Raw genomic sequence first — 25,857 nt, 5'->3', positions numbered from 1 at the left:
GATCTGATTAATTCTTTTATTATATTGATAGCTCGGGCGATTCTGAACGCGGCGATACCAAATATATGTTTTTGATTTTTTTTATTGTTTTATTTTGAATGGGGCGAATGGGGGGTGATTTGACCTTTTATATATTTTTTTACTTTTGGCATGCTTCAATAGCCTCCATGGGAGACTAGAAGCTGCCACAACCCGACTGGCTCTGCTACACAGAGGCGATGAGCAGATCACCTGTATGTAGAAGAATCACTCACTTGCTTTGAGCACAGACCACCGGGCAGCGCTCATAGGAATCCAGCAGTGACAACCATAGAAGTTTCCAAGAGACCACTGGTTGTCATGCCGACACACTGGTGACCCGTGATCATGTGATGGGGTCACCGATCGGCATTTCCGATGCGCTTACGGCAAGCATGAGTTAAATACGGCTGTCAAAGATTGACAGCCGCATTTAACTAGTCAACAGCCGGGGGTAGATCGTGATTCCACCCGTGGCTGTTAGAGGCACATGTCAGCTGTTCAAAACAGTTGACATGTGCCGGAAAAGATGTGGGCTCAACGCTGGAGCCCGCACCAAGTAGGGGGAGTCCGAAATTGGCGTACTATTACGCCCAACGTCGGAAAGGGGTTAAACTAAATGTTCGGCCCCAATAAAATAATAAAGCCTATACTCACCTCCTGTGCCAGCTCCGATCCCGCGCTGTCGACACTTACGGTCCTTGGATATGATGCGGTGTTATGACACATGATGCCTAGCTCCAATCAGCGCTGGCGTCACCGTCTCCGCCTTCAGACAAACTGAACATGTAATTTGAGCCCCCAGCTGTATTCTGGATTTCTCCTGTGCTGCTGCGGTTCTCAGATAAGCAGGGTCATGCTGCATCCAATACTCCCTCTTTTTCAGACATGTTGATCCTCTCTCTAGTTTGTCCTGCTCCTCTTCACCATGTCCACAATTGCTCAGGACCTGACCCCCTCCCCAGCAGATGGAGCCGCTGATGACGGAGCTGCTGATGACAGAGCTGATGCCGATGACAGAGCTACCACTGACTGACAGACCTGCTGGTGACAGCGGCTGCTGACTGATGGAGCTGCACTGACGGAGCTGCTGATGACGGAGCTGCTGGTGACGGAGCTGCCACTGACTGACTGAGCTGCTGCTGACAGATGGGGCTGCTGATGACGGAGCTGCTGATGACTGAACTACCGCTGACTGAGCTGCTGGTGACAGAGCTGTCACTGACTGACGGAGCTGTTGATGCTGGAGTTTCCGCTGACTGACGGAGATGCTGATGACTGAACTGCCGCTGACTGATGGAGCTGCTGGTGACAGCGGCTGCTGGCTGAAGAAGGTGCCGCTGACTGACAGAGCTGCTGGTGACGGAGCTGCCGCTGACTGACGGAGCTGCTGGTGACAGAGCTGTCATTGACTGACGGAGCTGTTGATGCTGGAGTTTCCACTGACTGACGGAGATGCTGATGACTGAACTGCCGCTGACTGATGGAGCTGCTGGTGACAGCGGCTGCTGGCTGAAAAAGGTGCCGCTGACAGAGCTGCTGGTGATGGAGCTGCCGCTGACTGACGGAGCTGCTGGTGACAGAGCTGCCACTGACTGACGGAGCTGCTGATTATGGCACTTCCGCTGACTGACGGAGATGCTGGTGACAGCTGCCGCTGACAGATGGACCTGAGGATGGAGCTGCCGCTGACTTTGCTTCCCACTTACCCGCAGCCTCTCCGGTGGACACTGGTTCCGCTGCAGCTTGTTAGTGAGCAATGTATACGCATCCTTGTGCGATCAGTCAGCAGCAGCATGTTGACTGGTTCCATTTTTTTCCCATACTGCAGAAATAATTGATGAGGGTAAATGAGTGCAGGGTCCGCGGGAAAGCGACTTGCAGGCAGAGCCCCTTTTACTTACTGATGTCTTTGCCCTCACAGAGGTGAAGAATTACGAGTTGCCCTTTGGGTCGATGGTGCAGGAGCCGCCGTGTGTGGAGGCCATGCGGGACGTTGTGTTATATGGACGGGGGCGGCCGGACATTCCCACCAGCTGGAGGAGGCACTCGGTGAGGCTGCGGAGTCACCGGAGATTCGGGGCGAGCTCCATTCCCCACCCATGTCACTGACCTTTGACCTTCTTTCCAGGGTCTGGACGTCTTGTGTGACACCATCAGCGAGTGCTGGGACCACGACCCTGAGGCGCGTCTGACCGCTCACTGCGTGGCCGAGCGGTTTATCCTGATGAGACAGATGGACGCCGAGGGCAAAACCGCGAGCTCCGGCCATCACTACAGCCAATGTTAGCGCTCGGATCCCGGCCGCTACAGGCACCGTGCAGGAAAGGGTTAAACATGGCCTGGAACGTGTTGTTAGAGGTCATGGAGGCCTCAGCCACAATCCCCTGCTCCTGTGGGGTTATGATAGCTGCTCATCCTGAGCCCTCTGGTTCATGAAGAGATTGCCAGAACAGCAGTATACACTGACATCCATCACAGCTGCAGTATGAAGCAGAGGTGGCCGGACACGAGGCCTGCCGCCGCCGCTGACGGCCGCCGCACGAAGCTGCGTGATGGCGGCGTTCTCCTACACGGAGCAGCAGAGCTCCTGCAGCCCGATGTGTCTCCATGGTTACAGGCCACACGTACGCCCCGTGTAGTCAGATCCAGCAGATGGAGCAGCACGACTGCACGATGCGGGCACTCTGTAACCATGGAAACCCATCGATTCTCAGGGGAGCTGCAGACAAACGCTGCATCAAACATCTGTTCACACGGCGCTGTTCTCATTGTAACCACGTCTGAGCAATAAACAATGAAAAAGTAAACACGCCCGATAAATGGACGAGACCACCATCAGCGGGGGCCGACAGCAGCAGCTCCGCTAGGACACAAGGCCGACATGTTACGCCACACAATAGCAACCGCAGCTCTGGAGGTGACTGGAGATATAAGACAATGTAACAGCAGAATAGTAAGTGCAGCTCTGGAGGTGACAGGAGGATAAGACACGATGTAACAGCAGAATAGTGAGTGCAGCTCTGGAGGTGACTGGAGATCGAAGTGTTGTCGGACATTATATTGTGAATATACAGACCCCCGGACGACTGCTGGAGACAATTCACAATTTATTCTCATTCCTCTCCCCGCTGCTCTGAAGCCGTTGTCCAGAGGGGGCGCTCACACAAGAACAGACACACAGATTGGAAGACGACATTCAGTAGAGATAAGGCACCACTCGTACTGTACAGAGAAAGCTGAATCCTCCAGTCACTGCGCAAGCTGCATCCCGCCAGCTGTAAGATCAGTGAGTCCATGGCAGGAGAGGGGTTAAAATCGCGTCCTCCTGCTCGTCTCTTGCAGTCCATCCGAGAAAGCTCACAGGCAGCATGTGCAGGGAAAGGGTTAAACCTGAACAGCAGCAGACGGCGGACCCTCCAACCACGGCCGAGACCGCTTTCTGATCCACAGAAGGCCCCGTGCAGGCAGCGGCCCCGGGGTACGTCCGCTCAGGGGCCGGTCAGAGGCCGCGTAACACTGGATGAGAGCAGGGGATTGGTCTCCGTCTCCACGCTGGGGACCCTCCATCCTAGAACGTGGGGAGCGGTTATAAGGGGGTGCAGAGATGCGGCCCCCCGTGGAGAAGGGGCCAGTACACACCATTGCTGGGACGCAGTCCTCGGTGGGTGCGGGTCCTGCCCGGACCCCGTCTATAGTCCGGAGCTGCCACTTTTCCACAGCGGCCAGTTGTAGATCCAGCCGTCACCCTGCAAGCAACAAAAACAGATCACAGGGGGCAGTGAGGGGCCACACACCAAACATGGCGCCGGGGCGAGACCTACAGGGCCCCCACCCCAATACAGGCAGAAAGAGCCCACAGAAAAGAGGGGCAGCCAGCAGCACAGAGGGTTACAGGGCAGGTCACAGAGCATCTATAGCGAACCTATGCATTATCCTCCAGTCACCTCCAGAGCTGCAGTCACATCATGATGACTTATCCTCCAGTCACCTCCAGAGCTGCAGTCACATCATGATGACTTATCCTCCAGTCACCTCCAGAGCTGCAGTCACATCATGATGACTTATCCTCCAGTCACCTCCAGAGCTGCAGTCACATCATGATGACTTATCCTCCAGTCACCTCCAGAGCGGCAGTCACATCATGACTTATCCTCCAGTCACCTCCAGAGCTGCAGTCACATCATGACTTATCCTCCAGTCACCTCCAGAGCTGCAGTCACATCATGACTTATCCTCCAGTCACCTCCAGAGCGGCAGTCACATCATGACTTATCCTCCAGTCACCTCCAGAGCTGCAGTCACATCATGACTTATCCTCCAGTCACCTCCAGAGCGGCAGTCACATCATGATTTATCCTCCAGTCACCTCTAAACATATGTATAAGACGTGATGTAACAGCAGTATAGTGACTGCACCTCTGGAGGTGACTGGAGGATAAGACACGATGTAACAGCAGAATAGTGACTGCAGCTCTGGAGGATAAGGTGTAACAACAGAATAGTGACTGCAGCTCTGGAGGTGACTGGAGGATAAAACATGATGTAGAGCACTATAGTGAGTGCAGCTCTGGAGGTGACTGGAGGATAAGATACAATGTAACAGCAAAATAGTGACTGCAGCTCTGAAGGTGACTGGAGAATAAGACATGATGTAGCAGCAGAATAGTGACTGCAGCTCTGGAGGTGACTGGAGGATAAGGTGTAACAGCAGAATAGTTAATGCAGCTCTGGGGGTGACTGGAGAGTAAGGTGTAACAGCAGAATAGTGAGTGCAGCTCTGGGGGTGACTGGAGGTTAAGGTGTAACAGCAGAATAGTGAGTGCAGCTCTGGGGGAGACTGGAGGTTAAGGTGTAACAGCAGAATAGTGAGTGCAGCTCTGGGGGTGACTGGAGGATAAGGTGTAACAGCAGAATAATGAGTGCAGCTCTGGGGGTGACTGGAGGGTAAGGTGTAACAGCAGAATAGTGAGTGCAGCTCTGGAGGTGACTGGAGGATAGAGCACGCCCAGGAAGAGGAGGAGCATCTGTGCTGAGCATCTGCAGGCTAGGGCCTTGCTAAGCTCCTGGGAAGGGAGGTTTTTTCCTGCAAGGACTTTCCATCTGCCCCCTTCCCAGGAAAGAGGACTTTCCCTGGGACTGAGCGCCGGGGCTGTGCCCCTGGCTCCCACCCTCCGGCAAGCCAGCTTGGGGTGGGGGGCCTCAGCACCATCCGGAGGCCAGGGTGCAGCCAGCCAGTCCCAGGGAGATGGGGAAGAGACGGAGCCAGGAGAGAGGGGGTCGCAGGACCCAGGAGCCCCGGGACACCGGGCCCCCCGAAGCTGGTACCGTGGCGGCTCCTCCTCCCGGAGGAGTGGCGGCCCAGAGCAGAGGTGCAGAGGCAGAGCCCCCCAACATCTGGGGCTCCAGAGCTGAGGGAGAGCCATCTACCATCTACGCCTCCCGCATCCATGCGCACCTCTGCGAATATGAGGAGGCCGCCAAACAGCTGACAAAACTCCGGGAGGAGTTAAGGGGAGCACGAGCGGTGGCTAAGAACCGGCTCCCCGCCTCGAGACGAGCTGAGGTCTCCGCCACGGTGGAGAGGCTGAAGGGGGCTATCAGGGCCTTGGAGGAGATACGGGCGGCTATCCTGAGTGGGAGCGGCCCCTTTGCAGAGAAACTGAAAAACGATGACCGGTTTAGAGCCATGACCGGAGGGTCTCCTGGGGGGTCGGGAGGCCCCTGCCAGGTGGAGGGCCAAGAGGAGGAGGATGGCGGAACATCTACGCCTGCCCCACCTGAAGGCCTGGTGAGCAACAACACCCAGGTAACATGCAGCGGGGTGGCCCCTGAGCAAGTGGCTCTCCCACCGGACTCCAGTTACTCGGAGGAAAGTGGGGGCGAGGGGGAGGCTGGTGGGAGTGGGGACAGTAGTAGTGAGGGGGGCTGCCTCGTCCTACAACAGGTGAGGCAGATCGAGTCCCCAGAGCGGTTTGGCACACTGCTCTTTGGGGATGAGGTCTGCCCTGAGGACGAGGCAACCGGAAAGAGGAAAAAGAAAAAAAACAAGCGCAAGCCAAAAAACACCGTGGCTGACAAACTTATGTTTGTCCCTCTTTCCGGGGTCCCTCTGTCCCGCTGTATGGAACCCGCTGCCCACCCCGGCTCGGGCCCTGTGGTGGGTCCGCAGCGGGGGCGCGGGCAGAGTGATGTGTGCCTGGACCTTACCGTCACATCTGGTGGTGGCGGTGAGGGTTCAGGCAGCGACATGGAGGTCGGTGCTGGTGCCAGTGGTGTAACAGCCGCTGGCGGTATTGGCAGTAGTGGTGTCCGGGCTCAGTCCCCGGTGGCAGGGGGGGCTGGCCTGGCGCTCAGCACGGGTACAGCCAGGACCGCACCTCCGGCGGTGAGTGCTGGGGTCTCTGGATCCCCCACGCACGGGTCCGTTAAGTCTGGTCCACTTATGGGGGTCCAGAGACCTAGAAAGGGCGTGGAGGCTGCTGTGAAGCAGCAGCTAAAAAAATGCAAGGGGCTGGTAGCTCCTCTGACGGCGCCCGTGGCAAGAGCGGGGTCCCCGGCGCGTAGACCCAAAAGGGGGTCCGTGCTGGGGGCACCGCCGCCGCTGGGCGATGAGGGGGAGTGGCCAGCCCTGCCAACATCAAGTGGTGGGTTCAGGGGCGCAGTGACAGTCCGTGAGGGGGGCGTGGCCTCCCCGAGTGTTGCCCAGCCTGCAAAGGCTGCGGCATGCGAGGGGGGCGTGTCCTCCTCGGCCGCTGTCCCGCCCGCTGTGCCCGCGTCACCTGGGGAGGGCGTGGCCTCGCAAGGGGTCACTGCTCTGCCCGGGGTGGCTGCGGCCGGCGGGGGGGGCGTGGCCTTGGCGGGCCCACTGCCTCCTGTCCCGCCTACCCCCTCAAGCAGCATAGTGCCCCCAAAAGTCGGTAGGGAGTTGTCGGGGTCCCCAGCCCGCTTACCTCCATCTGGTGGTGCGGGGGCTCTGGCGCTCCTTGGGAAGCCGGCGGGGGCGAACAGCAGAGGGCAGGGTGCGGTGGCAGTGGCCGTCCCTGTCCTCAGTGCAAAGACACCGCAAAAAGAAAAAAAAGTGGAGCCAGAGAACCCAGGAGCTGCTGCTGCTCCCAGGCTCGGGCAGGGCGTACTGAGTGCGCTCTGCTCGGAGGTATTTAAAGGGGCAGCGGCACTCCTGGACAAGAGTTGGAGCAGTGCCAGCAGCTCCAAGGAGCAGAGCACTGGCCAGTCAGGGCCCCCAGCAGGCAGGCAGGGGTACTGCAACACCAAGTCTGCTAATGTAAATAGTGGTCTATCTGGAAGTGAGAGTGGGAGTGAGATAGGAGATATTTTTGAAGAGCTGTTTGAGGACATAAATGGTGATGTGAGCGATATGGATGAGGGAGTGAGTGCGAGTGTGAATGTGGCAGTAAATGCTGGAGTGAGTGCCGGAGCGAGTGGAAATAATAAAAGAGTGAACGGGAGAGTGAATGAGGGTGCTGGCACAAGTGGTGGTAGTGGTGGGAGGGCTGGCCCGTCTGCCCCCCCAGCCGCGAGGCCCCAACGTAATTATGCGGGGGTCGCGGCTGGGGGTCGGGGTGGTTCCGGGGGGGTCTCCTCGCCTCCGGGCTCCGGGGACGGCGGTTTGCACCGCCGTTTCCTGGAGGCCCTCCAAAGGGGAGAAAGATCGATCATGGTAGAGGGGAGGACAGTGGACCTGTCTTTCTGGATAGAGAGACATGGCCTAGCAGCCTTCCAAAATCAAAGGGAGGGAGGGACTGTTTGGTCTCTCCCCACAGCCGGGCAGGGGCCGCCAAGAAGGAATGTGGTCCGTCTTAGGTGGGGGGGCAGTGAAGCTTGTCCACCTAGGAGCAAGGTGGTGGAGCTCCTCCTTAAGATGGGCTTCGGGGCGAATGACATCTTTGCCCTGATACACCCTTCGGCGTCCCGCTTCTTCGACGTCAGCTTCGTGCGGCCAGAGGGGCTTGAGCTCTTCTGGTCAAACTACGAGCTGGTGCGAGAAGAGCCCGGATGGCGAGACTTCGTGGCTCAAGCGGTGTCTCGCCAAAATTCCGTCAAGCGAGTGACCGTGGTTACATGTAACGAGTCACTCGCAGGCGTGGACATCATGACGTGGCTTTCCCGTTACGGGGAGGTCACCGAGGTCCCAAAAAAGAACAGGGACGAGTTTGGCATCTGGTCGGGGGGCTGGACCTTCATGGTCAAATTGAAGGTTTCCGGCGGCACGGTCACCCACATCCCTTCCTCGGCGTTCCTGGGAAGGGACAGGATCCTGGTCTTCTACCAGGGGCAACCGAAGGTCTGCCACAAGTGCGGCGACCCCACTCACTTCAGCGCCAACTGCAAGGTGCAGAAGTGCGCGTTGTGTGGTGGGGTAGGTCACCTGGCTGCCTTGTGCAAAGACATTCGGTGCCACCTGTGTGGTGACCTGGGTCACCCTCTCAGCCGCTGCCCTCGCTCTTTCTCTAATGCCGCCACAGGCCCGGTGGGGGGAGACCGCGGGGGGGCAACCCCCGGTGGCGCTGCTTCTGCTGTGGCAGGTGGTGGCGAAGGGGGAAGGGCTGAGGGGCCAGTGAGGAAGGGCAATGCTGCAAGGGGCCCCGCGTACCAGCGGAGGCAGGAAAAACGCCAGGGAGGTAAGGGACAGGTGGAGCCTCGGGCAACCGGGGTGATGCCTGCTCCTCCCTCCAGGCCCGTGGCCAAAGCCTCTGAGGCCCTGGGGGAGAGTGCGGTGAGTGAGGAGATCAGGAGGATGGAGAGAGAGGAGAAAGCGGCTGACTCGGACAATTCCTCTCAGTATGAAAGTGTTGATGAGGATGTCCAAGAGCAGCCTACAGCACCAGGTGGCAAAACCAGGCGTGCCAAGCGCAAAGCGGTGGGGAGGAAGGCTGACAAGCCTTCAAAGTCCCCCCCGCCCCCGACCACAAGGGTGCATACGGAAGGGCCCGCTGACCCCCCTCTGATCAGACTCTCCAACCGGTTCAGCGCCCTCGGGGGTTCAGATGATGAACCGCAAGACGAGGGTACTGGGCCGGGGGCAACACCGGAGGGTCCTTCAGGGGATGGCGGAGTCCGTCCCTCAGGGGGCATTGCTCCTCCTGAGGGGGGGACAGACCTGGAACCCGGGGGCGAGGACACCGGGGGGGGTGGGATGGACACGTCGGGAGCTTCCCTGAAAAGGAAGGTGTCTGACCCCTCCCCAGGAGGAGGTAATAGCGGGGTAGGGAAGAAATTGGCCATCCAACTCGATCACCCATGATGGCTGAACTCGCCCCGTTGACGCTGGCGTCTATTAATGTCGCCAGCATTAAGTCAGATGCGGCTCGCTTCACGGCCTTTGATTTTTTCTCCCGGATTGAGGCAGAAATTTTATTCTTGCAAGAGACCAGACTAACAGACATGGGGGCCATCTATAAATCACGGAGGGAGTGGAGGTGCGGGCCCTCATACTGGTCTCTTGCGGCCGAGCCGTATAGCGGGGTGGCAGTCCTTTTTAAGACTGCAGCAGTTGAATGCCGACGGGTTACTGAGTTGGAAATGGGGAGGTGCCTGATCCTAGATGTCTTCATGAGGGGACAAGAGCTCCGGCTCATCAACATCTACGGCCCGCAGTCCAAGTGGGACCGCAAATGTCTCTTCCTGAGGATCAAGCCCTTTCTTTTTACGAGCCGACAGGTGGTCTTCGGTGGGGACTTCAACACCATTACGAGGTCCCGTGACCGGGGGGGTCCCGGAGATCGCCTGGCTTATGATAGCGTCGCGTTGAATAGCATAGCCAGTGAAGCTCGCCTGGTGGATGCCCACATCCGGCACACCCCAGGTCACGGAGGTTTCACCTACCATAGGGGTAGCTGTAGGTCTAGAATAGACAGGTTTTTTTTGAAGGAGGACGCCATCTTTTCTGCTGTGTCCGCCGTTGAGGTGGAGTTCTCCGATCACTGTCTAATTTTCTTTTCTCTGAATGTTGCAGAGACTCCTCGGATGGGAAGAGGGCTGTGGAAGCTCAATTCGTCCCTGCTGGAAGAAGCGGAGGTGAGACAATCCTTCGAGGATTTTCTTCAGAGCCAGGTACCGCTGTTGGATCTCTGTAGTAGTAAGTCAGAGTGGTGGGAGATCTTCAAAAAGCGGGTGGCGGGGTTCTTCCGTCAGCTCTCGAGCCTCAGGAGTCTGAACAGGCACCGCTTGTACCAGGCTCTGGGGAGGAAACTCGAGCAGCTTGTCTCGACTGGAGGTGACCGAGAGGAAATCTCCAGAGTGAAATCTTTGCTCAAGAGGTGTCAGTATGATAGGCACACATCTTTGGTTTTTGAGAGGGACTTCGGGAAGTACCGCTCGCCCGACCCTTACAGAAACTGTAAGATGTCAGTGAATTGTAAGATGGTGACAGGACTGATCGACAGTACGGGGTCCCTGAACAGATCCAAATCAGGGATCCTGGAGGTGGTCAGATCCTTCTACTCACACCTCTTGGAAAAGAAGGATCTGGATCGGGACAGGATGTCGGCTTTCCTGGCTGAAGCCATCCCTGAGCCAGGGGGTGACCCCTCTCTTGGTGTTTTGGCAGAAGAAATCAGGGAAGAGGAAGTGAGACTGGCCATTGATGGGCTTCGGCTCAAGAAATCGCCAGGTCCGGATGGCTTAACATCTGAGTTCTATAAGACTTTTAGGGACTCCTTGGTCCCCCTCTTGACAGGGGTCTTTAATGAGTGTCTCTCCTCGGGCACTCTTCCCGGCTCAATGAGGAAGTCAGCCCTCATTATTCTGTCAAAGGGTAAGGATCCATCCCGAATCGAGAACTGGCGTCCCATAGCGCTTCTCGATACGGACCGGAAGGTTCTGGCCAAGGTGCTGTTTAATCGGCTGGTGAAGTTTGCACCCCGGCTCCTTTCAGGGGCCCAGCATTGCTCTGTTCCAGGCCGCAGTACTTTTAGTGCTGTGCTCGGTGTCCGAGAGGCAGTGGAGCAGGGTAGGGCAGGTCACTGGAAGGGGTACTTGCTGTCATTAGATCAAGCGAAAGCCTTTGACCGGGTCAACCACGAGTACCTCTGGTCCGTCCTTTTGAGGTATGGTCTGCCTGGGAGGTTTGTAAAATGGTTAGAGATCTTGTACCAAGGGGCTGAGACTTTTCCGCTGGTGAATGGTTGGTCAGGTCGTCCTTTTGAGGTGGGTTCTGGGGTCCGTCAGGGCTGTCCGCTGAGCCCGCTTTTATACGTGTTCGCGATCGATCCCTTCTTAAGGAGGGTAGATCGTGGACCGTTGGCGGGAGTCGGGATGGACCGGGCGGGCTCTGGCTCCTCTCTGAGGGTGGTGGCGTACGCCGATGATGTTTCCCTGTTCGTATCCTCGAGAGGGGAGGCGGACTGGGTCATGTCGGAGGTAGTGCGCTACTCGGAGGCATCCGGGTCCATGATCAACCGGGATAAGTGTGAAAGTCTCTGGCTGGGAGGGGGAGATCCTAGTTTTGATCTCCCGGACACCCTTCCAGGGCCCCAGGCCACCGCCAAAATTCTAGGCATCGAATTTGGCCCCGGGGACTACCCCCAGCAAAATTGGGAGGGCAGACTTAAGATCGCCGCCCAAAAGGTGGACCAATGGAAGGGTTGGTCTTTAACCCTGAGGGAAAGGGTTGCCCTGGCTAAAGGCTATCTGCTACCTTTATTGATATACCTGGGCAGTGTGTGCATCTTGCCGGAACCTCTCTGGACGCGGGTCTATAGCCTGTTCTTCCAATTGTTATGGGGGAATAAGCTTAACCTAATCAAGAGGGAGGTTACATACCGTACGAGGAGACTAGGCGGGTTGGGTATGGTCAACCCGGTGGTGTTTCTAGTAAACACCTTTCTTAAGACTAACATCTCTAACCTCTGGCTAGAGAGGGCTCCTCCGTGGGTAGTCTCCTGCAAGGGTTGGCTTTGGCCTTTCTTCCAGGAATGGGAGACAGGAGGGCGGGTGAAGGACCTACGCACACCTCATGGGCATCTTCCGGCTTACGCTACCCCGGTTCTGAAGATGATCCGCCGGTGGGGTCTGGGAATGTGGGAAATCAGGACCATGTCGAGGCAGTGCCTTGACAGGAGGGTCCTGTTGACCCATTTCCAGAAGCCCCTGGCCCTTAAGGATTGCCCAGGCCGGGATCTGGAGGTCGGGCTGGGGCTTTTAAATTCTAAGCGGATCCCCATGAAGTTTTGGGACTTGACCTGGCGTTGCTTCCACGGGAGGCTGTATGTAAGGGACAACTTGAAGTGCAGGAACTCCGATGACCGGGGTTGCCCTCGTGAGGAGTGTGGCGACGTGCTGGAAAGCATGGAGCACTTCCTGCTTCATTGTCCCTTTAATGCAGAGGTTTACAACAGGGTGGGTGCCTCCATACGTTGGCCGCGGCTGGCGTCCCTCTCCTACACTGAATGGGCCTATGGAGCGTTCAGATCCCTGGGTGGCCGGGACCCGTGCACTTTATTCCTAGTCAGTGCAGCGGTTAGGTTCCACACTTGGAATGCACGGTGCCTAGTTACGACGCGGAAAAAAACCCTCCCAAGGGATGAGGTGGTAGGAAACATCTTGGGTGACCTGGTGAAGGTCCGTTCTTTGGAGTTCGAAAGGTTGGGTGTGAGGAAGGCCTCTTGGCTTTGGAGAGGCCTCTCCTTTTAAAAACGCACTCAAGGGAGAGCTAGCTCCGTGTGAATGAGGGTAGGGATAGCATAAGTTTCACTGGGTGTGTTAGGGACAGAAGTAGGGGCAGATAGGGACAGGGAGGGACAGGCACTGAGGGACAGATAGAGAGTTAGTTATGATAAGTTAGGTAGAGTAGGGGCAGGTAGGGACAGATAGGGACAGGTTTCTTTTTTTAGGGACAGAAGTAGGGACAGTCTTAGTTCTTGAGGGATAGGATGAATGTGTTAGTGAGGGATGGAGCCTCTAGAACCCCGTTTTCCTGGTGGTGGGCTGGTGCATGCCACCTTAGCTTTTTGTTTTAAAAACAGGACATATAATGGATATTGGGCTTACAGGTGCCAAACTTGGGCCTTGGGTATGTAAATGCTGTGTTTAGTTTGTATATTAATGCGTAAGTAGATGGGATGGTATTGAGAGTTTTGGAAAATGTCTTTTGGTTGTGCTTTGGTAAAAGGAAAAACATATAACACACGTTTTTTTTTTGTTTCTTTAGTTAGAATGTGTGGATGGGGTGTAGTCAGGTTGGGAGGGGGGTGCATGGGGGGTGGTGGATGGATGACCGGATGCCAAGAGCAACATGAAGGAGCAAAGGAGCAGGGCAGGAGAAGTAGACTCTGCGGACCCTGGAAATAATTTTCGTGTGGAATTAAAAGGCCATAAACTTTCGTGGACCAGATTTTGCAGTGACAAGGCTACAAACTTGTAGGACCTGCGGTGCAAGGTGGTGGGAAAAAAAAGGCTGCGAACTTGTTGCCATGTGTGGGAGGGGAAAAGAAAAAAAAACAAAAAAAACAAAAAAAAAAAAAACAAAAAAAAAAAAATCTTTGCTGTGTAATAGGAGGTAAGGTTTGTCGGCCAAAGTGGCAGAGTTCTTGTTTTTTTTCAAGGCGGAGGGCCAGGAAAGGGTTATTTTCGTTTGGTTTTTGTAAATAGTAAAATTGTAAATAGTAAACTAGTAAAATCGGTGAGGTGTGAATGGGGGTGAATGGGGGTGAATGGAGTGAGAGTGGGGAGAGGGGTTTATGTTTCTTTGTATTCTCTTTTAAGTGGATTCCTGCTGGGGGACCCTAAGCTGCCAAGCTCAGTGGAGGACAAGGAAAAGATTTGGACTTTCAGTTGTTTGCGCATGTTTTGCACATTTTATGTCTGTCTATGTTGGTTTTCTTTAGTTTATGTATTGTGGTTTGTTTCTGAGTGTAATTTTGATAATTTTGTAAAATAAAAGAGTTGGAGGATAAGATACAATGTAACAGCAAAATAGTGACTGCAGCTCTGAAGGTGACTGGAGAATAAGACATGATGTAGCAGCAGAATAGTGACTGCAGCTCTGGAGGTGACTGGAGGATAAGGTGTAACAGCAGAATAGTTAATGCAGCTCTGGGGGTGACTGGAGAGTAAGGTGTAACAGCAGAATAGTGAGTGCAGCTCTGGGGGTGACTGGAGGTTAAGGTGTAACAGCAGAATAGTGAGTGCAGCTCTGGGGGAGACTGGAGGTTAAGGTGTAACAGCAGAATAGTGAGTGCAGCTCTGGGGGTGACTGGAGGATAAGGTGTAACAGCAGAATAATGAGTGCAGCTCTGGGGGTGACTGGAGGGTAAGGTGTAACAGCAGAATAGTGAGTGCAGCTCTGGGGGTGACTGGAGGGTAAGGTGTAACAGCAGAATGGTTACTGCAGCTCTGGGGGTGACTGGAGGGTAAGACACGATGTATCAGCAGAATAGTGAGTGCAGCTCTGGAGGTGACTGGAGGATAGAGCACGCCCAGGAAGAGGAGGAGCATCTGTGCTGAGCATCTGCAGGCTAGGGTCTTGCTAAGCTCCTGGGAAGGGAGGTTTTTTCCTGCAAGGACTTTCCATCTGCCCCCTTCCCAGGAAAGAGGACTTTCCCTGGGACTGAGCGCCGGGGCTGTGCCCCTGGCTCCCACCCTCCGGCAAGCCAGCTGGGGGTGGGGGGCCTCAGCACCATCCGGAGGCCAGGGTGCAGCCAGCCAGTCCCAGGGAGATGGGGAAGAGACGGAGCCAGGAGAGAGGGGGTCGCAGAACCCAGGAGCCCCGGGACACCGGGCCCCCCGAAGCTGGTACCGTGGCGGCTCCTCCTCCCGGAGGAGTGGCGGCCCAGAGCAGAGGTGCAGTGGCAGAGCCCCCCAACATCTGGGGCTCCAGAGCTGAGGGAGAGCCATCTACCATCTACGCCTCCCGCATCCATGCGCACCTCTGCGAATATGAGGAGGCCGCCAAACAGCTGAGAAAACTCCGGGAGGAGTTAAGGGGAGCACGAGCGGTGGCTAAGAACCGGCTCCCCGCCTCGAGACGAGCTGAGGTCTCCGCCACGGTGGAGAGGCTGAAGGGGGCTATCAGGGCCTTGGAGGAGATACGGGCGGCTATCCTGAGTGGGAGCGGCCCCTTTGCAGAGAAACTGAAAAACGATGACCGGTTTAGAGCCATGACCGGAGGGTCTCCTGGGGGGTCAGGAGGCCCCTGCCAGGTGGAGGGCCAAGAGGAGGAGGAGGAGGATGGCGGAACATCTACGCCTGCCCCACCTGAAGGCCTGGTGAGCAACAACACCCAGGTAACATGCAGCGGGGTGGCCCCTGAGCAAGTGGCTCTCCCACCGGACTCCAGTTACTCGGAGGAAAGTGGGGGCGAGGGGGAGGCTGGTGGGAGTGGGGACAGTAGTAGTGAGGGGGGCTGCCTCGTCCTACAGCAGGTGAGGCAGATCGAGTCCCCAGAGCGGTTTGGCACACTGCTCTTTGGGGATGAGGTCTGCCCTGAGGACGAGGCAACCGGAAAGAGGAAAAAGAAAAAAAACAAGCGCAAGCCAAAAAACACCGTGGCTGACAAACTTATGTTTGTCCCTCTTTCCGGGGCCCCTCTGTCCCGCTGTATGGAACCCGCTGCCCACCCCGGCTCGGGCCCTGTGGTGGGTCCGCAGCGGGGGCGCGGGCAGAGTGATGTGTGCCTGGACCTTACCGTCACATCTGGTGGTGGCGGTGAGGGTTCAGGCAGCGACATGGAGGTCGGTGCTGGTGCCAGTGGTGTAACAGCCGCTGGCGGTATTGGCAGTAGTGGTGTCCGGGCTCAGTCCCCGGTGGCAGGGGGGGCTGGCCTGGCGCTCAGCACGGGTACAGCCAGGACCGCACCTCCGGCGGTGAGTGCTGGGGTCTCTGGATCCCCCACGCACGGGTCCGTTAAGTCTGGTCCACTTATGGGGGTCCAGAGACCTAGAAAGGGCGTGGAGGCTGCTGTGAAGCAGCAGCTAAAAAAATGCAAGGGGCTGGTAGCTCCTCTGACGGCGCCCGTGGCAAGAGCGAGGTCCCCGGCGCGTAGACCCAAAAAGGGGTCCGTGCTGGGGGCACCGCCGCCGCTGGGCGACGAGGGGGAGTGGCCAGCCCTGCCAACATCAAGTGGTGGGTTCAGGGGCGCAGTGACAGTCCGTGAGGGGGGCGTGGCCTCCCCAAGTGTAGCCCAGCCTGCAAAGGCTGCGGCATGCGAGGGGGGCGTGTCCTCCTCGGCCGCTGTCCCGCCCGCTGTGCCCGCGTCACCTGGGGAGGGCGTAGCCTCGCAAGGGGTCACTGCTCTGCCCGGGGTGGCTGCGGCCGGCAGGGGGGCGTGGCCTTGGCGGGCCCGCTGCCTCCTGTCCCGCCTACACCCTCAAGCAGCATAGTGCCCCCAAAAGTCGGTAGGGAGTTGTCGGGGTCCCCAGCCCGCTTACCTCCATCTGGTGGTGCGGGGGCTCTGGCGCTCCTTGGGAAGCCGGCGGGGGCGAACAGCAGAGGGCAGGGTGCGGTGGCAGTGGCCGTCCCTGTCCTCAGTGCAAAGACACCGCAAAAAGAAAAGAAAGTGGAGCCAGAGAACCCAGGAGCTGCTGCTGCTCCCAGGCTCGGGCAGGGCGTACTGAGTGCGCTCTGCTCGGAGGTATTTAAAGGGGCAGCGGCACTCCTGGACAAGAGTTGGAGCAGTGCCAGCAGCTCCAAGGAGCAGAGCACTGGCCAGTCAGGGCCCCCAGCAGGCAGGCAGGGGTACTGCAACACCAAGTCTGCTAATGTAAATAGTGGTCTATCTGGAAGTGAGAGTGGGAGTGAGATAGGAGATATTTTTGAAGAGCTGTTTGAGGACATAAATGGTGATGTGAGCGATATGGATGAGGGAGTGAGTGCGAGTGTGAATGTGGCAGTAAATGCTGGAGTGAGTGCCGGAGCGAGTGGAAATAATAAAAGAGTGAACGGGAGAGTGAATGAGGGTGCTGGCACAAGTGGTGGTAGTGGTGGGAGGGCTGGCCCGTCTGCCCCCCCAGCCGCGAGGCCCCAACGTAATTATGCGGGGGCCGCGGCTGGGGGTCGGGGTGGTTCCGGGGGGGGGGGTCTCCTCGCCTCCGGGGACGGCGGTTTGCACCGCCGTTTCCTGGCGGCCCTCCAAATGGGAGAAAGATCGATCATGGTAGAGGGGAGGACAGTGGACCTGTCTTTCTGGATAGAGAGACATGGCCTAGCAGCCTTCCAAAATCAAAGGGAGGGAGGGACTGTTTGGTCTCTCCCCACAGCCGGGCAGGGGCCACCAAGAAGGAATGTGGTCCGTCTTAGGTGGGGGGGCAGTGAAGCTTGTCCACCTAGGAGCAAGGTGGTGGAGCTCCTCCTTAAGATGGGCTTCGGGGCGAATGACATCTTTGCCCTGATACACCCTTCGGCGTCCCGCTTCTTTGACGTCAGCTTCGTGTGGCCAGAGGGGCTTGAGCTCTTCTGGTCAAACTACGAGCTGGTGCGGGAAGAGCCCGGATGGCGAGACTTCGTGGCTCAAGCGGTGTCTCGCCAAAATTCCGTCAAGCGAGTGACCGTGGTTACATGTAACGAGTCACTCGCAGGCGTGGACATCATGACGTGGCTTTCCCGTTACGGGGAGGTCACCGAGGTCCCAAAAAAGAACAGGGACGAGTTTGGCATCTGGTCGGGGGGCTGGACCTTCATGGTCAAATTGAAGGTTTCCGGCGGCACGGTCACCCACATCCCTTCCTCGGCGTTCCTGGGAAGAGACAGGATCCTGGTCTTCTACCAGGGGCAACCGAAGGTCTGCCACAAGTGCGGCGACCCCACCCACTTCAGCGCCAACTGCAAGGTGCAGAAGTGCGCGTTGTGTGGTGGGGTAGGTCACCTGGCTGCCTTGTGCAAAGACATTCGGTGCCACCTGTGTGGTGACCTGGGTCACCCTCTCAGCCGCTGCCCTCGCTCTTTCTCTAATGCCGCCACAGGCCCGGGGGGGGGAGACCGCGGGGGGGGCAACCCCCGTTGGCGCTGCTTCTGCTGTGGCAGGTGGTGGCGGAGGGGGAAGGGCTAAGGGGCCAGTGAGGAAGGGCAATGCTGCAAGGGGCCCCGCGTACCAGCGGAGGCAGGAAAAGCGCCAGGGAGGTAAGGGACAGGTGGAGCCTCGGGCAACCGGGGTGATGCCTGCTCCTCCCTCCAGGCCCGTGGCCAAAGCCTCTGAGGCCCTGGGGGAGAGTGCGGTGAGTGAGGAGATCAGGAGGATGGAGAGAGAGGAGAAAGCGGCTGACTCGGACAATTCCTCTCAGTATATAAGTGTTGATGAGGATGTCCAAGAGCAGCCTACAGCACCAGGTGGCAAAACCAGGCGTGCCAAGCGCAAAGCGGTGGGGAGGAAGGCTGACAAGCCTTCAAAGTCCCCCCCGCCCCCGACCACAAGGGTGCATACGGAAGGGCCCGCTGACCCCCCTCTGATCAGACTCTCCAACCGGTTCAGCGCCCTCGGAGGTTCAGATGATGAACCGCAAGACGAGGGTACTGGGCCGGGGGCAACACCGGAGGGTCCTTCAGGGGATGGCGGAGTCCGTCCCTCAGGGTGCATTGTTCCTCCTGAGGGGGGGGGGGGGGGGGGACAGGCCTGGAACCCGGGGGCGAGGACACCGGGGGGGGTGGGATGGACACGTCGGGAGCTTCCCTGAAAAGGAAGGTGTCTGACCCCTCCCCAGGTGGAGGTGATAGCGGGGTAGGGAAGAAATTGGCCATCCAACTCGATCACCCATGATGGCTGAACTCGCCCCGTTGACGCTGGCGTCTATTAATGTCGCCAGCATTAAGTCAGATGCGGCTCGCTTCACGGCCTTTGATTTTTTTCTCCCGGATTGAGGCAGAAATTTTATTCTTGCAAAAGACCAGACTAACGGACATGGGGGCCATCTATAAAGCACGGAGGGAGTGGAGGTGCGGGCCCTCATACTGGTCTCTTGCGGCCGAGCCGTATAGCGGGGTGGCAGTCCTTTTTAAGACTGCAGCAGTTGAATGCCGACGGGTTACTGAGTTGGAAATGGGGAGGTGCCTGATCCTAGATGTCTTCATGAGGGGACAAGAGCTCCGGCTCATCAACATCTACGGCCCGCAGTCCAAGTGGGACCGCAAATGTCTCTTCCTGAGGATCAAGCCCTTTCTTTTTACGAGCCGGCAGGTGGTCTTCGGTGGGGACTTCAACACCATTACGAGGTCCCGTGACCGGGGGGGTCCCGGAGATCGCCTGGCTTATGATAGCGTCGCGTTGAATAGCATAGCCAGTGAAGCTCGCCTGGTGGATGTCCACATCCGGCACACCCCAGGTCACGGAGGTTTCACCTACCATAGGGGTAGCAGTAGGTCTAGAATAGACAGGTTTTTTTTGAAGGAGGACGCCATCTTTTCTGCTGTGTCCGCCGTTGAGGTGGAGTTCTCCGATCACTGTCTAATTTTCTTTTCTCTGAATGTTGCAGAGACTCCTCGGATGGGAAGAGGGCTGTGGAAGCTCAATTCGTCCCTGCTGGAAGAAGCGGAGGTGAGACAATCCTTCGAGGATTTTCTTCAGAGCCAGGTACCGCTGTTGGATCTCTGTAGTAGTAAGTCAGAGTGGTGGGAGATCTTCAAAAAGCGGGTGGCGGGGTTCTTCCGTCAGCTCTCGAACCTCAGAAGTCTGAACAGGCACCGCTTGTACCAGGCCCTGGGGAGGAAACTCGAGCAGCTTGTCTCGACTGGAGGTGACCGAGAGGAAATCTCCAGAGTGAAATCTTTGCTCAAGAGGTGTCAGTATGATAGGCACACATCTTTGGTTTTTGAGAGGGACTTCGGGAAGTACCGCTCGCCCGACCCTTACAGAAACTGTAAGATGTCAGTGAATTGTAAGATGGTGACAGGACTGATCGACAGTACGGGGTCCCTGAACAGATCCAAATCAGGGATCCTGGAGGTAGTCAGATCCTTCTACTCACACCTCTTGGAAAAGAAGGATCTGGATCGGGACAGGATGTCGGCTTTCCTGGCTGAAGCCGTCCCTGAGCCAGGGGGTGACCCCTCTCTTGGTGTTTTGGCAGAAGAAATCAGGGAAGAGGAAGTGAGACTGGCCATTGATGGGCTTCGGCTCAAGAAATCGCCAGGTCCGGATGGCTTAACATCTGAGTTCTATAAGACTTTTAGGGACTCCTTGGTCCCCCTCTTGACAGGGGTCTTTATTGAGTGTCTCTCCTCGGGCACTCTTCCCGGCTCAATGAGGAAGTCAGTCCTCATTATTCTGTCAAAGGGTAAGGATCCGTCCCGTATCGAGAGCTGGCGTCCCATAGCGCTTCTCGATACGGACCGGAAGGTTCTGGCCAAGGTGCTGTTTAATCGGCTGGTGAAGTTTGCACCCCGGCTCCTTTCAGGGGCCCAGCATTGCTCTGTTCCAGGCCGCAGTACTTTTAGTGCTGTGCTCGGTGTCCGAGAGGCAGTGGAGCAGGGTAGGGCAGGTCACTGGAAGGGGCACTTGCTGTCATTAGATCAAGCGAAAGCCTTTGACCGGGTCAACCACGAGTACCTCTGGTCCGTCCTTTTGAGGTATGGTCTGCCTGGGAGGTTTGTAAAATGGTTAGAGATCTTGTACCAAAGGGGCTGAGACTTTTCCGCTGGTTAACGGTTGGTCAGGTCGCCCTTTTGAGGTGGGTTCTGGGGTCCGTCAGGGCTGTCCGCTGAGCCCGCTTTTATACGTGTTCGCGATCGATCCCTTCCTAAGGAGGGTAGATCGTGGACCGTTGGCGAGAGTCGGGATGGACCAGGCGGGCTCTGGGTCCTCTCTGAGGGTGGTGGCGTACGCCGATGATGTTTCCCTGTTCGTATCCTCGAGAGGGGAGGCGGACTGGGTCATGTCGGAGGTAGTGCGCTACTCGGAGGCATCCGGGTCCATGATCAACCGGGATAAGTGTGAAAGTCTCTGGCTGGGAGGGGGAGATCCTAGTTTTGATCTCCCGGACACCCTTCCAGGGCCCCAGGCCACTGCCAAAATTCTAGGCATCGAATTTGGCCCCGGGGACTACCCCCAGCAAAATTGGGAGGGCAGACTTAAGATCGCCGCCCAAAAGGTGGACCAATGGAAGGGTTGGTCTTTAACCCTGAGGGAAAGGGTTGCCCTGGCTAAAGGCTATCTGCTACCTTTATTGATATACCTGGGCAGTGTGTGCATCTTTCCAGAACCTCTCTGGACACGGGTCTATAGCCTGTTCTTCCAACTGTTATGGGGGAATAGGCTCAACCTAATAAAGAGAGAGGTCACATACCGCACGAGGAGACTAGGCGGGTTGGGTATGGTCAACCCGGTGGTGTTTCTAGTAAACACCTTTCTTAAGACTAACATCTCCAACCTCTGGCTAGAGAGGGCTCCTCCGTGGGTAGTCTCCTGCAAGGGTTGGCTTTGGCCTTTCTTCCAGGAATGGGAGACAGGAGGGTGGGTGAAGGACCTACGCACACCTCATGGGCATCTCCCGGCTTACGCTACCCCGGTTCTGAAGGTGATCCGCCGGTGGGGTCTGGGAATGTGGGAAATCAGGACCATGTCGAGGCAGTGCCTTGACAGGAGGGTCCTGTTGACCCATTTCCAGAAGCCCCTGGCCCTTAAGGATTGCCCAGGCCGGGATCTGGAGGTCGGGCTGGGGCTTTTAAATTCTAAGCGGATCCCCATGAAGTTTTGGGACTTGACCTGGCGTTGCTTCCACGGGAGGCTGTATGTAAGGGACAACTTGAAGTGCAGGAACTCCGATGACTGGGGTTGCCCTCGTGAGGAGTGTGGCGACGTGCTGGAAAGCATGGAGCACTTCCTGCTTCATTGTCCCTTTAATGCAGAGGTTTACAACAGGGTGGGTGCTTCCATACGTTGGCCGCGGCTGGCGTCCCTCTCCTACGCTGAGTGGGTTTATGGAGCGTTCAGATCCCTGGGTGGCCGGGACCCGTGCACTTTATTCCTAGTCAGTGCAGCGGTTAGGTTCCACACTTGGAATGCACGGTGCCTAGTTTCGACGCGGAAAAAACCCTCCTAAGGGATGAGGTGGTAGGAAACATCTTGGGTGACCTGGTGAAGGTCCGTTCTTTGGAGTTCGAAAGGTTGGGTGTGAGGAAGGCCTCTTGGCTTTGGAGAGGCCTCTCCTTTTAAAAACGCACTCATGGGAGAGCTAGCTCCGTGTGAATGAGGGTAGGGATAGCATAAGTTTCACTGGGTGTGTTAGGGACAGAAGTAGGGGCAGATAGGGACAGGGAGGGACAGGCACTGAGGGACAGAGAGTTAGTTATGATAAGTTAGGTAGAGTAGGGGCAGGTAGGGACAGATAGGGACAGGTTTCTTTTTTTAGGGACAGAAGTAGGGACAGTGTTCGTTCTTGAGGGACAGGGTGAATGTGTTAGTGAGGGATGGAGCCTCTAGAACCCCGTTTTCCTGGTGGTGGGCTGGTGCATGCCACCTTAGCTTTTTGTTTTAAAAACAGGACATATAATGGATATTGGGCTTACAGGTGCCAAACTTGGGCCTTGGGTATGTAAATGCTGTGTTTAGTTTGTATATTAATGCGTAAGTAGATGGGATGGTATTGAGAGTTTTGGAAAATGTCTTTTGGTTGTGCTTTGGTAAAAGGAAAAACATATAACACACGTGTTTTTAGTTAGAATGTGTGGATGGGGTGTAGTCAGGTTGGGAGGGGGGTGCATGGGGGGTGGTGGATGGATGACCGGATGCCAAGAGCAACATGAAGGAGCAGAGGAGCAGGGCAGGAGAAGTAGACTCTGCGGACCCTGGAAATAGTTTTCGTGTGGAATCAAAAGGCCATAAACTTTCGTGGACCAGATTTTGCAGTGACAAGGCTACAAACTTGTAGGACCTGCGGTGCAAGGTGGTGGGAAAAAAAGGCTGCGAACTTGTTGCCATGTGTGGGAGAGGGAAAAAAAAGGGAAAAAGGAAAAAAAAAAAAAAAAAAATCTGCTGTGTAATAGGAGGTAAGGTTTGTCGGCCAAAGTGGCAGAGTTCTTTTTTTTTCCAAGGCGGAGGGCCAGGAAAGGGTTATTTTCGTTTGTTTTTTGTAAATAGTAAAATTGTAAATAGTAAACTAGTAAAATCGGTGAGGTGTGAATGGGGGTGAATGGAGTGAGAGTGGGGAGAGGGGTTTATGTTTCTTTGTATTCTCTTTTAAGTGGATTCCTGCTGGGGGACCCTAAGCTGCCGAGCTCAGTGGAGGACAAGGAAAGGATTTGGACTTTCAGTTGTTTGCGCATGTTTTGCACATTTTATGTCTGTCTATGTTGGTTTTCTTTAGTTTATGTATTGTGGTTTGTTTCTGAGTGTAATTTTGATAATTTTGTAAGATAAGAGAGTTGGAGGATAAGACACGATGTAACAGCAGAATAGTGAGTGCAGCTCTGGAGGTGACTGGAGGGTAAGGTGTAACAGCAGAATAGTGAGTGCAGCTCTGGGGGTGACTGGAGGGTAAGGTGTAACAGCAGAATAGTGACTGCAGCTCTGGGGGTGACTGGAGGTTAAGGTGTAACAGCAGAATAGTGAGTGCAGCTCTGGGGATGACTGGAGGATAAGGTGTAACAGCAGAATAGTGAGTGCAGCTCTGGGGGTGACTGGAGGATAAGGTGTAACAGCAGAATGGTTACTGCAGCTCTGGGGGTGACTGGAGGGTAAGGTGTAACAGCAGAATAGTGAGTGCAGCTCTGGGGATGACTGGAGGAGAAGGTGTAACAGGAGAATAGTGAGTGCAGCTCTGGGGGGTGACTGGAGGGTAAGGTGTAACAGCAGAATAGTGAGTGCAGCTCTGGGGGTGACTGGAGGGTAAGGTGTAACAGCAGAATAGTGAGTGCAGCTCTGGGGGTGACTGGAGCCCCCCATAGAGCGGGTTGGGGTATATGGCCGCGCTCTCACTCACCTCCTTGGAGAAGTACTTGGTCTTCCATGGCGTCTCGGTGTCGGCGCGGTGCCGCTCCTCCGCCCGCTGCCGCTCCTCCAGCGCCCTCTTGTGCTCCGTGGCCTTGTCTATATTTTGCGCCGTCAGCGCTTCGGTCACGTGGCACCACAGCCTCCTGGACGCCAGAAACAAGAGTGATGAGTGGTGGCAGCCGGCGGTCGGCACAGCCCCAGCGGTGGAGCGTCAGCCATGACGGCTACACAGCAGCGCGCGGCCTCTCCGGCTCTTTTCCATCCATGGACATATTGCGCTTGCTCTGGCGTTGTCATGGTAACATTCATATTCCCACTCAGCGCACGTTTCCCGTCATGTGACCTTTACTAAACACATTCAGAAAAGGGCGGTCACATGACAGGAAGGCGATCTAAGCCCAGAGCCCATTAACGTTGCTATGACAACCCCAGAGGAAGCACAAGTCCCAGCAGTCTCCATATTCTCGGCACAATCACCTGGACTCAAACAGTCCCTGCTTCTCCACCGGCCGCACCCGCTTCCTGGTCACCGGCAGCCTCGTCAGGTCCACACACCGGGCGTCTCCGCTGCTGGGCGTGAACTCCAGGACGCTGTTCCACTCGCCCTGAATCTTACACACCACCGTGTTGGTCGGGTTGTGCTTCACCTCCCCGGTCACCCTGAAAACACACAGGACGCCGCCGTGACAACGAGCAGAGCCGCCCCCCCCCCCCCCCCCCCCGTCTCCCCCCAGCAGAGGCTCGGACCCCTCACCTATGTAACTTTCCCCCATAGAAAGGCTTGGTGTGGAAGGTGATGGCGGCGGAGTAGCCGGTCTGGGCGCAGGTCACCGTCACTTTCCCTCCTAGCTCCACCCATGGGACGGTGAGGATGGAGCGGGCGTAGGCGCAGGGCAGCGTGAAGGTGTACTCCTCACCGTACTCCAGGAGGTGCAGGACCCCTGCAAGAGGACGCGACACTGAGAACGGAGCAACCCCAGCACGAGGGGTCCGACGCAGACCCCCGGGAAAACATATACAAAGTGATAACTCCCCCCAACTATAGCAGGTCTCCTGCCAGGGAGAGGAAGGGTGTAGGGACGAGACCCCACCGCACATGTGCTCATTACATTACTGATCCAGAGTTACCTCCTGTATTATACTCCAGAGCTGCACTCATTCTGCTGGTGCAGTCACTGTGTACATACATTACTGATCCTGAGTTGCATCTTGTATTATATTCCAGAGCTGCACTCACTATTCTGCTGGTGCAGTCACTGTGTACATACATTACATTACTGATCCTGAGTGACATCCTGTATTATACCCCAGAGCTGCACTCACTATTCTGCTGGTGCAGTCACTGTGTACATACATTAGATTACTGATCCTGAGTTACCTCCTGTAATATACTCCAGAGCTGCACTCACTGTGTACATACATTACATTACTGATCCTGAGTTACCTCCTGTATTATACCCCAGAGCTGCACTCACTATTCTGCTGGTGCAGTCACTGTGTACATATATTACTGATCCTGAGTTACCTCCTGTATTATACCCCGGAGCTGCACTCACTATTCTGCTGGTGCAGTCACTGTGCACATACATTACATTACTGATCCTGAGTTACATCCTGTATTATACCCCAGAGCTGCACTCACTATTCTGCTGGTGCAGTCACTGTGTACATACATTACTGATCCTGAGTTACCTCCTGTATTATACCCCAGAGCTGCGCTCACTATTCTGCTGGTGCAGTCACTGTGTGTGTACATACATTACATTACTGATCCTGAGTTACATCCTGTATTATACTCCAGAGCTGCACTCACTATTCTGCTGGTGCAGTCACTGTGTACATACATTACATTGCTGATCCGGAGTTACCTCCTGTATTATACCCCAGAGCTGCACTCACTATTCTGCTGGTGCAGTCACTGTGTACATACATTACATTACTGATCTTGAGTTACCTCCTGTATT

General features: G+C 56.1%; 2 protein-coding genes across 5 annotated transcripts in view; one reads left to right on the top strand and one right to left on the bottom strand.

The window, feature by feature from the left end:
* Window positions 1–2,828, top strand: part of LOC141054992 (TGF-beta receptor type-2-like) — a 105,329-nt gene extending 102,501 nt beyond the window's left edge. For both annotated transcript variants that reach the window (XM_073551919.1, XM_073551920.1), the window contains 2 exons: window positions 1,943–2,070; window positions 2,150–2,828. In XM_073551919.1, the coding sequence (XP_073408020.1) occupies window positions 1,943–2,070; window positions 2,150–2,308 (287 nt within the window). In that variant the 3' untranslated portion in view covers window positions 2,309–2,828. The remainder of the gene's footprint in view (window positions 1–1,942; window positions 2,071–2,149) is intronic.
* Window positions 2,829–3,111: 283 nt separating this feature from the next.
* Window positions 3,112–25,857, bottom strand: part of OSBPL11 (oxysterol binding protein like 11) — a 73,152-nt gene continuing 50,406 nt past the window's right edge. For 2 of the 3 annotated variants that reach the window (XM_073551917.1, XM_073551918.1), the window contains exons 10-13: window positions 24,648–24,834; window positions 24,371–24,553; window positions 23,883–24,036; window positions 3,112–3,767 (exon numbers count right to left, since the gene is read on the bottom strand). In XM_073551917.1, coding sequence (XP_073408018.1) covers window positions 3,711–3,767; window positions 23,883–24,036; window positions 24,371–24,553; window positions 24,648–24,834 — 581 coding nt within the window. In that variant the 3' untranslated portion in view covers window positions 3,112–3,710. The remainder of the gene's footprint in view (window positions 3,768–23,882; window positions 24,037–24,370; window positions 24,554–24,647; window positions 24,835–25,857) is intronic. The other variant, XR_012221455.1, reaches the window with a different exon arrangement.

Source organism: Dendrobates tinctorius, unplaced genomic scaffold (genome assembly GCF_039654945.1).
Source record: "Dendrobates tinctorius isolate UK_male_01 unplaced genomic scaffold, ASM3965494v1 ptg000182l, whole genome shotgun sequence".
NCBI lineage: Eukaryota > Metazoa > Chordata > Amphibia > Anura > Dendrobatidae > Dendrobates > Dendrobates tinctorius.
Note: the sequence above shows the minus strand (reverse complement) of the source record. Positions and strands in the feature narration are given on the sequence as shown.